The 17495-nt window shown below is 40.4% G+C and overlaps 2 protein-coding genes across 2 annotated transcripts; both read left to right on the top strand.

Annotated features, from left to right (window-relative positions):
- Positions 1 to 466: 466 nt before the first annotated feature.
- LOC113525739 (E3 ubiquitin/ISG15 ligase TRIM25-like) lies at positions 467 to 2374 on the top strand. The gene is made up of 3 exons (XM_053231721.1): positions 467 to 1144; positions 2014 to 2103; positions 2223 to 2374. Exons 1-3 carry the CDS (start codon positions 545 to 547, stop codon positions 2289 to 2291), a joined length of 759 nt encoding a protein of 252 aa, XP_053087696.1. The 5' UTR covers positions 467 to 544; the 3' UTR covers positions 2292 to 2374.
- A 1862-nt stretch (positions 2375 to 4236) lies between these two features.
- On the top strand, positions 4237 to 17015 carry LOC117596555 (E3 ubiquitin/ISG15 ligase TRIM25-like). Its single transcript, XM_053231703.1, has 6 exons — positions 4237 to 8722; positions 11571 to 11666; positions 11795 to 12028; positions 12643 to 12814; positions 13052 to 13105; positions 16202 to 17015. The coding sequence occupies exons 1-6, from the start codon at positions 8123 to 8125 to the stop codon at positions 16750 to 16752; spliced, it is 1707 nt and encodes a 568-aa protein (XP_053087678.1). The 5' UTR covers positions 4237 to 8122; the 3' UTR covers positions 16753 to 17015.
- Positions 17016 to 17495: the final 480 nt, after the last annotated feature.

The following is a 17495-nucleotide window of genomic DNA, read 5'->3' as shown; positions in this document are numbered from 1 at the left end:
CCCTGAGACAATATGAGGAAGAAACCTTGAGAGGAACCAGGCTCAAAAGGGACCCCATCCTCATCTGGGTGCAACGGATAGTGCAATTATAAATAAATCCCTTCTATTATTCTGTAGTATATGGACAAATAGTGCAAATGTGCAACCAGTAAATTCATCAGTTTTCGCAAGAAGTCCAGTTGGTTAAAATCTATCCACTCTCCATTGATGGAGTCCTGAGTTTGAAGGTGCTCATGGCAACTGCAGCCCCAAAGCCACCACAGCAATCGCAGTCCCAAGCCATCACAGTACAACTGCCCATATGAGAACCCCAAACCATCTCCCCAGCCCCCAGGTGGAACCATCCCATTCAGAAGGATTCTGTAAAAGAAGGGAGATGAAATGATTAACAGAGGAGTGTTCATAACCTACCTGCGTTTGTGCTCCTCCTCCTCTCGCTCTTATACAATCAAAGAACCAGGAAGTAACTCCTCATTTCAGAGAAAACAAAACTGATCTCTCTGTGTGTGTGTGTGTGTGTGTGTGTGTGTGTGAGTGCAGGAAAATGGCTGAAGCCAGTATTTCAGCAGATCAATTTTCAGTGGACCAGTTCAGCTGTCCAGTCTGTCTGGATCTCCTGAAGGATCCGGTGGCTATCCCCTGTGGTCACAGTTTCTGTAAGGAGTGTATTAATGGCTGCTGGGATCAGGAGGATCAGAAGGGCGTCTACAGCTGTCCTCAGTGCAGAGACACTTTCACTCCAAGGCCTGTTCTATGCAGAAACAACTTGCTGACTGAAGTGGTGGAGAAACTGAAGAAGACTGAACTTCAAGCTGCTTCTCCTGCTCACTGTTACGCTGGACCTGGAGATGTGGAGTGTGATTTCTGTACCGGGAGAAAACACAAAGCCATCAAGTCCTGTCTGATGTGTCTGGCTTCCTTTTGTGAAACTCACCTTGATCCTCACTATCAGTCTCCTGCTTTTAAGAAACACACATTAATTGAAGCTTCAGCAAAACTACAAGAGAAGATCTGCTCTCAACATAACAAGCTGATTGAGATCTACTGTCGTACTGATCAAACCTGCATCTGTTATTTGTGTATGATGGATAATCACAAAGGTCACAACACCGTCATAGCCACAGGAGAAAGAGCTGAGAAACTGGTAAGAAGGAGAAAGTTTTCCAAAATTAAATCATCTTAATTATATTTTCCCATCTAGAAACAGGTGCTTTAGTCAGTTATATGATTTAAAACATTAATTTTTATCTATGTATCAATCAGAAGGATTCTGTAAACACTTATTAAAATTGTATGTGTTCTGGTTAACAGAGTGTTAAATTTATCCTCAGTGATAATTGTAATCTGGTCAGACCGGTTAGTGAACATTTCAGCCAACACTATGACAGGGTGAGGCAGGTGAACACATGAACACACACACAGTGGGGGGGAGGAGAATGAATTGAGGTACAGCAAACATAAATAAATCTGTTACAGTAAGCTCCACTCTTCTGGGAAGGCTTTCCACTAGATTTTGGAGCGTGGCTGTGGGAATTTGTGTTAAGGGAAGTGGTAGCTCAGTGGTCAAGATGTTGGACTCCTGATCGGATGGTTGAGAGTTAAAAACCCAGCACCGCCAGGCTGCCACTGCTGGGCCCCTGAGCAAGGCCCTTAACCCTCAACTGCTCAGTTGTATAAATGAGATAATTGTAAGTCGCCCTGGATAAGGGCGCATGCCAAATGCCATAAATGTAAATGTAAATTCAGTTACAAGAGCATTAGTGAGGTCAGGCGCTGATGTTGGGTGAGGAGGTCTGGGGTGCAGTTGGTGTTCCAGTTTATCCCAAAGGTGTTCAAGGGGGTTGAGGTCAAGGCTCTGTGCAGGACACTCAAGTTTTGTGTGCTTCTAACTTTATGGCAACAGTTTGGGAAAGAAGGACATATGAGTGCGTGCACCTGATTTTGATGATATAGTTTAGCAAAAAAAAAAAAGCCCTTTAAGGAAAAAAAAGAATCTAATTGGTGTGTCCTCAGAGTGAGTTAAAGCAGATGAAATCCCAGCAGAGAATCCAGGAGAAGCAGAAGAAGGTGCAGGAGCTGAAACAGGCTGTGAACACTATAAAGGTGAGCAGAGACAGAGCTGCTCCTAGAAACACACACAACATGGACAACCAGTCATTTAGAGTCCCAGTAAGAGAGGGAATGACAGATGAGCTTTAAATCTTGTGTGTGTCTCCTAACAGCTCAGTGCACAGACAGCAGTGGAGGACAGTGAGAGGATCTTTACTGAGCTCAGGAGAAGGCTGAACTGAGTCAAGCTGAACGACTCCTGGAGCAACTGGAGCAGGAGATTGCTGATCTTCAGAGGAGAGTCACTGAGCTGGAGCGGCTTTCATATACACACGATCACATCTATTTCCTCCAGGTAACACTCACTGTCTGATCTACAGAGTCAGCTGTTCCTCACACATTCTCTAAAACACCTCTTGTTATAGCAACAATAAATGTCCCTGTCTGACATCACAAGTGTGTCTGGTGTTATCCTGAGATCAGGTGACTTCACAGTTTATTACTGTTTGTTATTGTTTAGTGCTGTTTGTCTTCTCTTTAACTTGGCTTCAGTTCTTAGTTAAGTTCAGTAATATTAGTTTGTGGATTTGAGATTGAGTAGCTATGACTTCACATCATTGGTCTGATGTGTTTATCATGACAGTTGGAGGATGGAGGATTCATAATGATTATATGATGTATTTGTGTAATGCATGCTGGGTATGTAGTGACAGAACCCTGGTCATAGTAAATATGACAACCTTTTAAAAATCATGAATTCTGCAAAAAGTCAAACTGAGAGATGCAACACTGTGCTACAACATCCTTATTCTTTTCTTTTCCTTTCCAAAGTATTTTGTTTGTGCGTGCTGTTTATCTTTGTTTGAAGTCTAATTTGCTTTCTGTAGGCTTTAGCTTCTGGACATCTGTCTCCCCAAGGGGACAGACCAACATTTCACACATCCAGCATCACTGTCCATCAACATCTCTCATTTGATGGAGTGAGGAATTCTCTCTCAGATCTGAAGAAGAGACTCGAGGAATTCTGGGAGGAGGAATTCAACAAAATCCCTCCATGGTAAGAGGAGCTGTTCCTGCTGGAGAAACACAATGATGGACATCTTTACTCACTCTGTGAAGTGTTATTTCTTGCTTTTTGCAGACAGTTTACTCACCTGACACTTTTATCTAAAATACTGATTTAAAATGAATAAACTGACTGCATCACTTTAAACTGTTTCCATCTTTTACACAACCTGATGATGCTTTTTGTCTTCATTTCCATTTTTCTCTTCACAGCTGCAGCAGTTCAGATCATTGCACCACCAGAGTCACAGAGCAGGGAAGATTTTCTGAAATGTAGGTCTAAAACACACACACACACACACACACACACACACACACACACACACATGCACGCACACATGTACACACCTACACCCAACGTGCCTGCACACACACACACACACACACAGTGGTTACTTGTAGGACATGTTTCTGGTATTTAGTATATGTGAGGTCCACCCTCACACACCAGCTTTTTTTTTTATTCTTTATGGGGACCAAATGCACTTTAAGTAATAAGATATAATTTTTTTCCCCATTGATGCTAACAAAATTATTAATTCAGAATGATGTTTACCTTCTAAACAACTTTTATTGGCTTACTGAAAGGCAAATGTAACAGCAGGTATGCATATAAAAGCAGAAACGGACATCAATTGTACGAACACGAACGAACACAATTCTTACCTTAGAAACAGGCATGTTAAGCAGATTTTTTGTATTTTACTTAAATTCTAAGCAGATCCAAGTCAAGAGCTTCAGTTAATGTTCACATCAAACATCAGAATGAAGAAAAAAGTGTGATCTCTGTGACTTTAACTGTGGCATGGTTGTTGGTGCCAGATGAGCTGGTGTGAGTATTTCAGAAACTGCTGATCTCCTGGTATTTTCACACACAACAAGAATGGTGTGAAAAACAAAAAACACTGAGTTTTTCCTGATTCTGATGTTTGATGTGAACATTAACTGAAGCTCTTGACCTGTATCTTATACATTGTTATACATACATACACATATATATATATATATATATATATATATATATATATATATATATATATATATATATATATATATAATATAAAATTATAGCATTTTATACATTGTGCTGCTGCCACATGATTGGCTGATTGGATAACTGCATAAATGAGCAGGTGTCATGTGAATCGGTGAGCATCACTCTAACTTTGTCACTGCCCCACTACACTGATCTCACTGCATTAGATATGGCTGCTGTCAGACTCAGCTGTCTTTACTAAATGCAGAGAGAGCATGCAGGAAAGAGCAACAATATGTCATGTGGTGTTATTGGTGTCATTACTGTTCTCATGCACCAACCCTGGGTACATCTGGGTTACTAAAGATATTACTAATTGACAACAGCTTTGATTAGTATCTATGTACATGTTTTTAATAGCACGCATATGAACGTTCCGTTTATATGGAACTGTCCCTTTAAGAATGAGAACCTCTTTTTATAATGATTGTATGCAAAATATGGGTGAGCAAAGCAATTCCTATCTGATTGGCTGTAAAAGTTATTGTCCCGCCTCCCTACTGGAAGGAGGATTCTTATTGGATGGTTGATTTATCATTCAGGGGAGAACAGGTGAAGCAGCGAACTCTTTCGTAAAGTTGTTATTTTGTTTGTATGCTGGGTGTTTTCAGCAGGAATGAGTGTTTTTTTAATCGATTTAGTTGTTTATTTTGAGTATTTTCAGTGAGTTTGTGAGATTTAGTGTCACGCGAGACGGCACTTGCCGTGTTTGTTTATGTTGGAACGGAAAGTCCGTTATTCCGGTTAACGGCGGAAGAAGTAGAGAGAGAGAGAGAGAGGGAGAGAGAGAGAGACGGGAGCGAGCGGGTGTGATTCGGAGGAGGACATGGTTGGAGGACAGATCCCAGATAGCGCTAGCAACGTCTCAGGCCTGCAACGGTGGGGTGTGTGAGTGTGTCTGTGTGAGCTCACAAGTCATTGATTTATTGACAGGCCATGGCTACAAAAGACACAAGAAACTTGCTAAAATGAATGTAGGGTTACTTGCATGTATGATATTGAGGTTGATTAACCAAGTGTATGTGTTGCACAGATATAACTGGTTGTGTGTGTGTGTTTGTGTATGTGTGACATACATTTCAAAAAATCTTGCCTGCTCTTTGGCTCTGAGGTTGACATCATCTGAACTGCAGAATCTGTGGAGACAACAGAATAAATTAATGAAACAAAACAAATTTAAGAAAAAACCCACATCAAACATTTTTGTCAGCACGTCTTTACTGACCATGTGGAGAGGTTTTCAGTTCCTCAGTGCAGAATTCCTCCAGTCTGTTTCTGTTGTCAGACAGCGGAACGAGTCTGAAATAGTGAGTGAAACGCGGCTCATTAAGACTACATGTTAACCAGCAGTCACTTCCAAGCCATTTCCAAGCTGCTGCTCTGCGCTGCTAAAATCCTGATTTTATAACCGCCACGTCGTCTGACAAAATCACCACACACACAAGTTAAAGACATCGGCTGTGCTGTGATTTCGGCTATATTTAGATGGAAAATGATCACTCAGAGAGAAAGTTACAAGCCACAGAATGCGACTTTAAAAAGAAACCAAACTTCCCCCTACTGCCCACTTCCGCCCTCTGCTGGTGAAAATACTGTTCACACCATTCTCACCAGTAAACTAACACCAGTCAGTTACATTTTAAACCTTCTGGTGTTCAACTAGTCACGTGTTTATTGTTTATTTCCTTAAATCTTGGATGTTAAGACTCTCTTACTGGATTATAGAGCGATTAGTGCATTTGCAGCTTTATACAGCTGTACTGGTATATCTCAGAAAGCCTGACAGACTCTGTTCCAAATCAGGTTTGAAATGAATCAGGTGCTGACTCTTTACTACACACTGAATGGCTGATCAAATTAAACTTAGGACCAAGCCTTGGGCATGGTGGTTTAGTGATTAGTATGTTTGCCTCCAGTCCTGGGGTTGGGAGTTTGATTCCTGCCTTCTGTGTGTGTAGAGTTTGCATGTTCTCCCAGTGCTTTGGGTACTCCGGTTTCCTCCCCCAGTCCAAAGACATGCATTATAGGCTGACTGGCATCTCTAAATTGTCTGCAGTGACTGAATGGGTGTGTGAGAGTGTGTTGGTTTGTGCCCTGTGATGGGTTGGCCAAGGTGTCTCCTGGGAGGGGAGAGTGTCTCCGAGTCTCCTGGTATAGGCTCCAGGCTCCCTGCAACCCCGGATATGGTGCTGGCACATAGAACCTCATAAAACCAAGTTCATCTATAAGTTAGAAATGTAGTTTCCATGTTTTTTGGTGTTGGTGCCAGAATCCTTTTTGTGGACGACATTGATAAACATGTCTTTGCCAACCATATGGTACAAAGTTGTACATAATTCTGTACAAAATATACAGACGATAAAAGGAAAATTCAATTCATTATTTGTATAGCGCTTTTTTTTTTTTACAAAGGTCATTGTCTCAAAGCAGCTTTACACAAACAAAAGTAAAACAGTACACACTCTCTAACGTTTTTTTTTAACACTGTTATGTGGAAATGAAACTATTTAAGATGTGTTACATAAAAGTGGCATTTATCATCTAAACGTTTATCTTTCTAGCTGCAGATTAATTAATATCACTACATTCTCTTCTGCATTTCCTGGATAGTTACTTCCTGAAATAGACAAGAATGAGGAGGGAATGTTTGAATTACAGAAGTTCAGAAGTGTGTGTATTTTGACGGAGAAACCAAGAGATGGATTGTGTTTGTGTTCAAACCCTTTAGATGAAGAGTGTTGGATTTCTATATTTTTTCTAAATGCATTTTTTCACTTGTATTTTTTGAGATTTTAATCAAGTCCTCTGAATCAACCATTTCCAACCTTCATAAAATCCATCTTCATCTCGCAGCTTCAGGGTCTTGGGTTCGATCCTGAGCTTGCTTTACTGTATGTGAGGAGTTTCATATGTTCTTCCTGTCCAAAAACATGCAGGTAGGCAGATTGGCTATGCTAGATTGCCCCTAGGTGTGAATGTGTGAGTGAATGTGTGTGAATGGTGCCCTGAGACTGATTAGTGTCCCATCCAGGGTCAGTTCTCCCACCTTGTGCCCAGTGCTGCTGGGATAGACTCCAGATCCACCGTGACCCTGATCAGGATAAAGCGCATACTGAAAATGAATGAATGAATAAATGGTTAAAAACTGTTTAAGTGAAATTAGTTAATAAATAAATTAATAAATAAAAAGAGCAGTTTGTGCCCTATGGAGTCTTTCATTTCAAACTTCAAACATTCAGTGGACATAGCACAGTCACAGAGAGAAAGATTTAAATCTACTGTAAACACATGAGCAGTGCCTGTGAGTGACAATAACAAATCTCTGAGGAAAAAACACACTGGTGTAAGCGAGCAGTGGCAGCAGCAGCAGAGAAAGATAAAGTAGTTGACACTTCAGGATGTTCACAGGTGAGAAGTCAAGTAAAAGCAATGTTAGAGTTTAGTTTCATACCTGTGTGTTCTCACATATAAAGAACTGAGTTAAGTTTGATCTCTGTGAGAATTAGCGTATAGGTGTGAGTGTGTCTCTGCAGGGTGGTGGGGTGTCAATGCAGGGGGTGTGAGTTAATTCCTGACAGCTGCATCCTCCTCCCTTTTAAAATGGCTTCAACATTCTTCCAGGATGAATATAATTTTAAAGATGTCACTAGGAATAAGTTGTTAAATTGTAACAACTGTAACTTATCAACAAGGCTGAAAGTTTTGCTTGAGGTGTCAGTAGGCAAAGAAGACCAGAAAATTAAGACTCATTCTGTGTGTTTCATGAAATTAATCCTAGTAAGTGTAGCTACATGGGTTATATTTATGCACTGAAGGGAGATGAAATAGTTAACAGAGGAGGATTCATAACCTCTCTGCAGATGTGATCCTCCTCTTCCTCTCTCTCTCATACACACAAACAGAACCAGGAAGTAACTCCTCATTTCAGAGAAAGCAAAACTGATCTCTCTGAGAGTGTGTGAGTTCAGGAAAATGGCAGAAGCCAGTATTTCAGCAGATCAATTTTCATTGGATCAGTTCAGCTGTCCAGTCTGTCTGGATCTCCTGAAGGATCCAGTGACTATCCCCTGTGGTCACAGTTTCTGTAAGGTGTGTATTAATGGCTGCTGGGATCAGGAGGATCAGAAGGGCGTCTACAGCTGTCCTCAGTGCAGAGACACTTTCACTCCAAGGCCTGTCCTACGCAGAAACAACATGCTGACTGAAGTGGTGGAGAAACTGAAGAAGACTGAACTTCAAGCTGCTTCTCCTGCTCACTGTTACGCTGGACCTGGAGATGTGGAGTGTGATTTCTGCACAGGGAGAAAATACAAAGCAGTCAAGTCCTGTCTGATGTGTTTGACTTCATTTTGTGAAAGTCATCTGAAACCTCATCTAGAACGTCCTGCTTTGAAAAAACACACATTAATTGAAGCCTCAGCAAAACTACAAGAGAAGATCTGCTCTCAACACAATGAAGTGCTAAAGATCTACTGTCGTACTGATCAAACCTGCATCTGTTATTTGTGTACGATGGATAATCACAAAGGTCACGACACCGTCACAGCCGCAGCAGAAAGAGCTGAGAAACAGGTGAGAATGAGAGAGCTTTCCAAAATTAATTCTTCCTAGTTTTATTTCTTAGTTGGGATTAATTGCTTTAGTCAGTTACAGGATTTAAACTTTAATTTTACTTTTGTAAAAGCTTGTTAAAATGTTGTGTTCTGGTTAAGATAATGTTAAAACTTTTCTCAGTGTTAGTCATAATCTGGTCAGACCAGGAAGGGACAGAGCGTGGCACAAGAAAGCAGACACAGAGAGAGAGAGAGAGAGAGAGACAGAGAGTGAGAGAGAGAATTGAGGTAAAGCAAACATGAATGAAGCTGTTATAATAAGCTCCACTCTTCTGGGAAGCTTTCCACTAGATGTTGGAGCGTGGCTGTGGGGATTTGTGTTCATTCCGATACAAGAGCATTAGTAAGGTCAGGCACTGATGTTGGTGAGGAGGTCTGGGGTGCAGTTGGTATTCCAGTTCATCCCAAAGGTGTTCAGTGGGGTCGAGGTCAGGGCTCTGTGCAGGACACTCGAGTTCTTCCACTGCAACCTTCACACACCATGTCTTCATGGAGCTCACTTTGTGCACAGGGACATTGTCATGCTGGAACAGGTTTGGGCCTCTTAGTTCTAGTGAAGGGAAATTGTAATGCTACAGCATACAAAGGCATTCTATACAATTGTGTGCTTGCCACTTTGTAGCAACAGTTGAAAAAAAAAACCTTTAAACAGGTTTGGGCCTCTTAGTTCCAGTGAACCATCACACCTTCATCCTTCATTTTTTACTCTTCTGCCCCACCTCCTATCCATAACACATACACAATGCCCTGACTCCAAGAATCTACAGAGGCCAGAGTTCCTCCACATCTAGCATTCATCCACTGGGCTAAACTTCCATCTGCTAGCTAACTGGACTCAGAGCACAGAGAATCCTGGCATAACAAAACTTATGACATGAAATCTACAGAAAATTTACAGTTAAAACATAACTGAATATTTACTGTGTAACAATGTCTATATCTTTTTTTATGGACTTCATTGGTATCACTCAGTATCAGAGTTAAACTGCTTTTTGATGATTTTTACTGTTAAAAGCACAATACAAACAAATAATTTGAATGAAACTGAAGTTAGCAGCCGTTGTTTTGGTAACACTGCACAACAAAGTTTTTGCTTCTTGAACACTGTTGGGAGTTCCTTATAGATTTTTGGCTCCTGATCACAAAAATCACATCCAAATTTGCCCAGCATATACAGTTTCATTGAAATCTTCAGTTTTGTCATGTTTTTTCTTATATTTGTGTCCAAAAATTTTTGTTTCTGTAAGAGACCTATGAACAATGTTTTGTGCAGTCTGGGCATGTCCAGGCATGAAATCAGGCCAGGTTGGAAGCTGTTCTGTGGAAGTATGCAGCCCGGGCATGCCTGGGCAGGCCGGAGCCAGCTTGACACTGTCTCAGCAGGCTATAAAAGTGGCTTGCATACACAGATGCTGCTCACTGGATTAATATAGACCTTATAGTGTGTACGTATTGTTTCAGAATATAGCATTGCCTCAGTAGCACTGTAACAAGTAAGTTAGATGTTATAGACGTTTTACAGGATGATTGGTGTCGGTCAGTATGTCTCATCAATGTCGTAACAGCCGTGATACATTCTGCTATATTTGTGGCGAGTATACGCTTGTTCATCAGAGACGCTCAATGACTGCTCTTGTCAAGAAAGCATATCATCTCTACTTCAGCTGTAAAATTGGTGGTCAAGACAAGGAATGGGTGCCTCACATTTGTTGTGTGACATGTGCTGTCTGTCTGAGAGCTTGGCTCAGAGGCACTCGAAAGACTGCCGTTTGCTGTCCTGATGATATGGCGAGAACAGAAAGACCATGTGGCGGACTGTTACTTCCGTTTGACTAATGTGTCTGGTTTCTCTGCCAAAAACAAGAAGTCAATTGAATACCCTAATCTAACATGACGACAGTCTTCCAATTCCTAAACCACCAGAGGAATAGACGAACCAGATGAAGAAACTGCAATGCAGGGAACTGGCAGTGACATTGATCCGGATTTTGAACTGTGCTCCTCAGGCGATCCACATCTGATAACACAGTCAGAATTAAACATTAAATTAAATACATTGTTGACAATTTTCTTGGCAATTACAGAGCCCCACATTACATTAAGCTGGTAGACAAACTTCTCAAAGCATACAAAACAATGAAGTGCAACATGTCACTCAAGATTCATTTCCTCCACTTACACTTGGACTTCTTCCCTGCAAACCTCGGTGCTGTCAGTGACGAACACGGAGGAACAAGGTTTCACCACGACATTGCTACAATGGAAAAACGATATCAGGGCAACTGGAATCCGTCAATGCTTGCTGATTACTGTTGGACACTGCAACGTGATGCACTGGACATAGGAAAAGAAAATCAGGAGCAAAACACTTTTAATTATGTTGAACTTAATAGCACATTAGAAACATAAACGCGATTAAATACGTTATTGCCGGTAAAAAGTTAACTGTCTGTTTCTCAGAGTTCCTACTTGATGCAGCAAAACCAAAACTATATTTGTGCATACCCACCAGGTACCTGTCACAATCAGCAAAAACTTTTCAGGAAGCAAAACTTTTAAAAAAAAAAATTGTTGTGCAGTGTAATCAGTCTGGCCTTTTCCACCAGCCAAAAACTCAATTTTTACTCTATTTTGCTGCTCATCATAAGCAGCATGGAAGTTATTTCTAGCTAGTAACACTACAAAATGCAGTAACCATATAGAAATTCTACAACACTGTGCTGCCAGGTGATTAGGTATTGTGATGTATGACCTAATAAAGATGAATGTACTTCATAAAGAGCTGAAAATAACTGATGTGTCTTCAGAGTGAGTTAAAGCAGGAGCAGATGAAATCCCAGCAGAGAATCCAGGAGAAGCAGAAGAAGGTGCAGGAGCTGAAACAGGCTGTGAACACTATAAAGGTGGGCAGTGAGCAGAGACAGAGCTACTCCTAGAAACACACACAACATGGACAACCAGTCATTTAGAGTCCCAGTAAGAGAGCGAATGACAGATGAGCTTTAAATCTTGTGTGTGTGTCTCCTAACAGCTCAGTGCACAGACAGCAGTGGAGGACAGTGAGAGGATCTTTACTGAGCTGATCAGCTCCATGGAGAAAAAGCGCTCGGAGGTGACGGAGCTGATCAGAGCTCAGGAGAAGGCAGAACTGAGTCGAGCTGAACGACTCCTGGAGCAACTGGAGCAGGAGATTGCTGATCTTCAGAGGAGAGTCAATGAGCTGGAGCAGCTTTCACACACACACGATCACATCCATTTCCTCCAGGTAACACTCACTGTCTGATTTACAGAGCCAGCTGTTCCTCACACACTGTCTAAAACACCTCTCATTAAAGCAACAATAAATGTCCCTGTCTGACATCACAAGTGTGTCTGGTGTTATCCTGAGATCAGGTGACTTCACAGTTTATTACTGTTTGTTATTGTTTAGTGCTGTTTAGCTTCTCTTTAACTCGGCTTCAGTTCTTAGCTAAGTTCAGTAATATTAGTTTGTGGATTTGAGATCGAATAGCTATGACTTCATTTGTCTGATGTGTTTATCGTGACAGTTGAGCAATGAAGGATCACAGTAGCCACCAACACTGACTAATGTATCTACTGTTTTCCTAAATCTATGGCTACGACATTAAAAACTGATAGATCATAAGGAAGAGTCATAATGATTATATGATGTATTTGTGTAATGCATGCTGGGTAATGTAGTGACAGAACAATGATGGATGTAAACATGATTTTTTTTTAAAAATCATGAATTCTGCTAAAGCACTGAAACTGACAGACGCAACAGTGTGCTACAAAATCCTTTTTCTTTTGTATAAATGTAACTGCAGGAAAACCTTGCTTACACATGCTGTTTTAAATTTAATTTGCTTTCTGTAGGCTTTAGCTTCTGGACGTCAGTCTCCCACACTTAAAAGATCAGATTTTCACACATCCAGCATCACTGTCCATCAACATCTCTCATTTGATGGAGTGAGAAATTCTCTCTCAGATCTGAAGAAGAGACTCGAGGAATTCTATGAGGAGGAATTCAACAAAATCCCTCCACATGGTAAGAGGAGCTGTTCCTGCTGGAGAAACACAATGATGGACGTCGTTACTCGCTCTGTGAAGTGTTATTTCTTAGCAAAGCTCCTGCGTTCTTTTTGCAGACAGTTTACTTACCTGACACTTTTAACTAAAATACTGATTTAAAACGAATAAACTGACTGTATCACTTTAAACTGTTTCCGTCTTTTACGCAACCTGATGATGCTTTTTGTCTTCATTTCCATTTTTCTTTCCACAGCTGCAGCAGTTCAGATCATTTTACTACCAGAGAGCAGAGAAGATTTTCTGAAATGTACGTCTAAAACACACACTCACACCTATACCTGTATTTATACCTTGTGGGGACCCCCCTTTCCAAAGGTCCAACAGACTTGAAAAAAATCAGGTGCGGCCAAAAAGAAAATATCAGTAAATCATAATCTCATTGCAAATTCCCAATCCGACATAAAGTTCTGGCCTAACACAGTGGTCACTTGTAGGACCTATTTCCAGTATTTATTATATGTGAGGTCCACCCTCACACACACCAGCTGTTTTCGGTACTTGTGGGGACCAAAAGCACTTTATGTAATAAGAAACAATATTGTTTCCATTGATGCTAACAAAATTATTAATCCAGAATGATGTTTACCTTCTAAACAACTTTTACTGGCTTACTGAATAGCAAATGTTACAGCAGGTATGCATATAAAAGCAGAAACAGACATCATTTTAACCTGCAAACACTTACCTTAGAAACAGGCATGTTAAACAGATTTTTTGTATTTTATTTAAATTATAAGCAACTGTAGGCATACAACAGCTTTTATTATTATTTTGGATGTTTCTGCATTACATTTTCTATTCATTGTAGTTTGTTGGTAGATGATAGCAAATGGAATTAATAACTCTGACACTTTTAATGTTCTCAAAAACATCAAAAAAATGATAAATTGTGCTATATTAGAAATACCAAAATTGACAATTTCTTTTCCTTTTACTTGCCATATTGCAAACTATACTGACTTTTTAAAGCTGTGCATTACAAAACCCAAATGCTCATTCATTCAAGTCAAGTCGAGCTTTATTGTCATTCTGCTACATGTGTGGACATATAGTGGAACGATAAATGTCGTGTCTCGCAGGACCAAGGTGCTACATACAAGTTAAACATAAATAATAAAACAATTAATCATTAATCATTATTAATTAATAAGGGTTTGTATAATCAAATGTACACAAAGTTCTCTTTACTCCAAAGGTAGTCAATCATACATTATATTATGTATAGTATCTGACATTTGCTTCTTTAGTTTGGTACTGGAGCTACGAGGCTAATGTACAAACAAAGTGACACAGAGATTATTTTAAAGAAATATATCATGATTTGGTGATGCATCAGCATGAAGAAAAAGTGTGATCTCTGTGACTTTAACCGTGGCATGGTTGTTGGTGCCAGATGGGCTGGTGTGAGTATTTCAGAAACTGCTGATCTCCTGGTATTTTCACACACAACAGTCTGTAGAGTTTACACATAATGGTGTGAAAAATAAAAACACTGAGTTTTTCCTGATTCTGATGTTTGATGTGAACATTAACTGAAGCTCTTGACCTGGATCTGCATGATTTTATGCATTATGCTGCTGCCACATGATTGGCTGTTTGGATAACTGCATAAATGAGCAGGTGTACAGGTGTTCCTATTAAAGTGGACGGTGAGTGTAAAGAACCTCTAGCACAGTAGTGATTACCAAAAAAAAAAAAAAAAAAGGTCTTTGTGCCGCATGTTGAAAAGATGCACAGGGTGCAAGAAGCACCAGGTTTCCATCCCGGGACTGGTCATGTGACTCATGTGAATCGGTAAGCATCACTCTAACTTTGTCACTGCGCCACTACACTGATCTCACTGCATTAGATATGGCTGCTGTCAGACTCAGCTGTCTTTACTAAATGCAGAGAGAGCATCCAGGAAAGAGCAACAATACGTCATGTGGAGTTATTGATGTCATTACTGTTCTCATGCACCAACATGAGGCAATGAAATTAGAAATGCTATAAGGCACAGTCTTACCTGTAGAGGGGTTTATGTGTTTAGCTTCAAACACACATGCTCTGTCAGTGGTATTGACTGTATGCTGTACTGCATCACCATCTTCTGCTACACAGATAAAAAGCATTTATTTTCCTCTAATCAAACCTTCCTTCCATTACTAGAACACTTTGATAATCTGACTGTGCATTTCCTCTCATTAGGAGGACAGTATTAGTGCACCACAGTTATCCAGCCAGCTGCTACACTAACTTCTCAAACTTTCTGCACACGTTTCTTATTTAATTCTGTAGTGAGAGCAGGGAGCAGGTGGAGGAAAACCTGGAGAGGTTGAGGTTTGCGCTGGAGAGAAGAGGAATGAAAGTCAGTCGTAGTAAGACTGAGTACATGTGTGTGAATGAAAGGGAGGGAAGTGGAACAGTAAGATTACAGGGTGAAGAGGTGAAGAAGGTACAGGAGTTTAAGTACTTGGGGTCAACAGTCCAGAGTAATGGAGAGTGTGGGAAAGAGGTAAAGAAGCGAGTGCAGGCAGGTTGGAATGGGTGGAGAAAGGTGTCGGGAGTTCTGTGTGATAGAAAAATATCAGTGAGAATCAAGGGGAAGGTATACAAGACAGTGGTGAGACCGGCCATGCTGTATGGTTTAGAGACAGTGTCGCTGTGACAGGAGTCAGAGCTAGAGGTAGCAGGGCTGAAGATGTTGAGGTTCTCTTTGGGAGTGACAAAGTTGGACATGATTAGGAACGAGTACATCAGGGGAACAGCTCATGTTGGACGTTTGGGGGACAAAGTTAGGGAGGCCAGATTAAGATGGTTTGGACATGTTCAGAGGAGGGAGAGTGAGTATACTGGTAGGAGAATGTTGGGCATGGAGCTGCCAGGCAGGAGGCAAAGAGGAAGGCCAAAGAGGAGGTATATGGAGGTAATAAATGAGGATATGAAGCTAGTGGGTGCAAGTGTTGAGGATGCAGAAGATAGAGATAGGTGGAGAGTGATGATTCGCTGTGGCGACCCCTGAAGGAAAAAGCCGAAAGAAGAAGAAGAATTCTTATTTTTGTAACCAGAAACTAATAACAAAGCTGCAAAAAAAAATAACACGCTTACCTTGTATGTCACGTTCGTCTTCTGTTAAACTCACATTGGTTCTTTCTAAAATGTAAATTAGTAATGGCGGAGGTGACCTCCTCATGGGAAATGTAGTCCATTAGCACTTCCGGGTACGCTTCTTTGTATTTGTAAAAGGATGGCAAAAAATCCGGTTAAATATTTAAAAAGCAAATTATTGCATTGGCTATATGCTTAGCGCTTACACTTTTAATAAAACATGCCATGTTCAGTTTGTTTTTCTCTTTTATTTCAGATTTCTGTTATCTCACTCTGGATCCCAACACGGCACATCGTAAACTCATTCTGTCTGAGAACAACAGAGCGGTGAGATACAGTGAGAGAGAGCAGCAGTACTCCGATCATCCAGAGAGATTTGACTCTATCTGGCAGGTGTTGTGTAAGGAGAGTGTGTGTGGACGCTGTTACTGGGAGGTGGAGAGGAGCAGTGATGATGTGTTCATATCAGTCTCATATAAAGACATCAGCAGGAAAGGACGGGGTGATGAGTGCAAGTTTGGACGCAACAATCAGTCCTGGAGTCTGGAGTGTTCTTCTTCTTCTTCTTCTTCTTCTTCTCTTTGTTTCTATCACAACAACATTGAGACTAAACTCAGAGTTCCATCATCCTCCAGAATAGGAGTGTATGTGGATCACAGTGCAGGAACTCTGTCCTTCTACAGCGTCTCTGACACGATGAAGCTCCTCCACAGAGTCCACACCACATTCACTCAGCCTCTATACGCTGGGTTTAGGATCTACTGTTTGTTTGGTTCTACATCTGTGAGATTGTGTGATCCAAAATAAAGTGTGTAGTGTTTTATGTAAAATTCCTGCACATTGCCACATTGTTGCTCAGTCATCTGTCTGACTAGCACACAATCCATCTGCACAAAAACACACTCATTTAAATGTATTCATTAAAATGGATTAGTCATTTTACAATAATTAAAAAGGAAATGTTAAAAATGAAAGGGGAGTAATGACTTTAATATTTTCATTGAGAGACACATTACCTGAACCCGGGGCTCCACCCTAACAGAACTTAGGAGAAGTAAATCCTAGGAGGCCAGGGGGTGCTACATGTATAAAATATATTATTAAAATAATATTAACTATTATTATTGTTGTTGTTGATCTTAATATTATTTTTATTTTAAATAATAGCTTATATAAAGTATATATGATGTGTATTTGTAATAATAGAAGTAATAAGAATTATACATAAATAAATCTCATTTTCTAATCTGATACTGATCCATGTGTTGGGTTTATTGTTTGCCAGTTTCTCCAGGGCCCTGAGTTTTCACTCATCAGGTTCCTTGTAAACCATAAAAAAATTCTAATTACGTGTAACACATGTATTCTGTTAAAACAATATTTTGTCTTAGTTTCCCACATCAATAATAATAATAATTGCACCTCTGCACTGTTCCGTTCATCTTTTCCGTTAGGCCATTACTGTACATGAGGCTTGAACAGAATGTAAAACTAAGGATGTTACTAAAGCAGGAGGCAAATATATATACCCACAATATTATGTTCTACAT

Source organism: Pangasianodon hypophthalmus, chromosome 30 (genome assembly GCF_027358585.1).
Source record: "Pangasianodon hypophthalmus isolate fPanHyp1 chromosome 30, fPanHyp1.pri, whole genome shotgun sequence".
NCBI lineage: Eukaryota > Metazoa > Chordata > Actinopteri > Siluriformes > Pangasiidae > Pangasianodon > Pangasianodon hypophthalmus.
The sequence above is the reverse complement of the archived record's forward strand: the minus strand, read 5'-3'. Positions and strand labels throughout refer to the sequence as shown.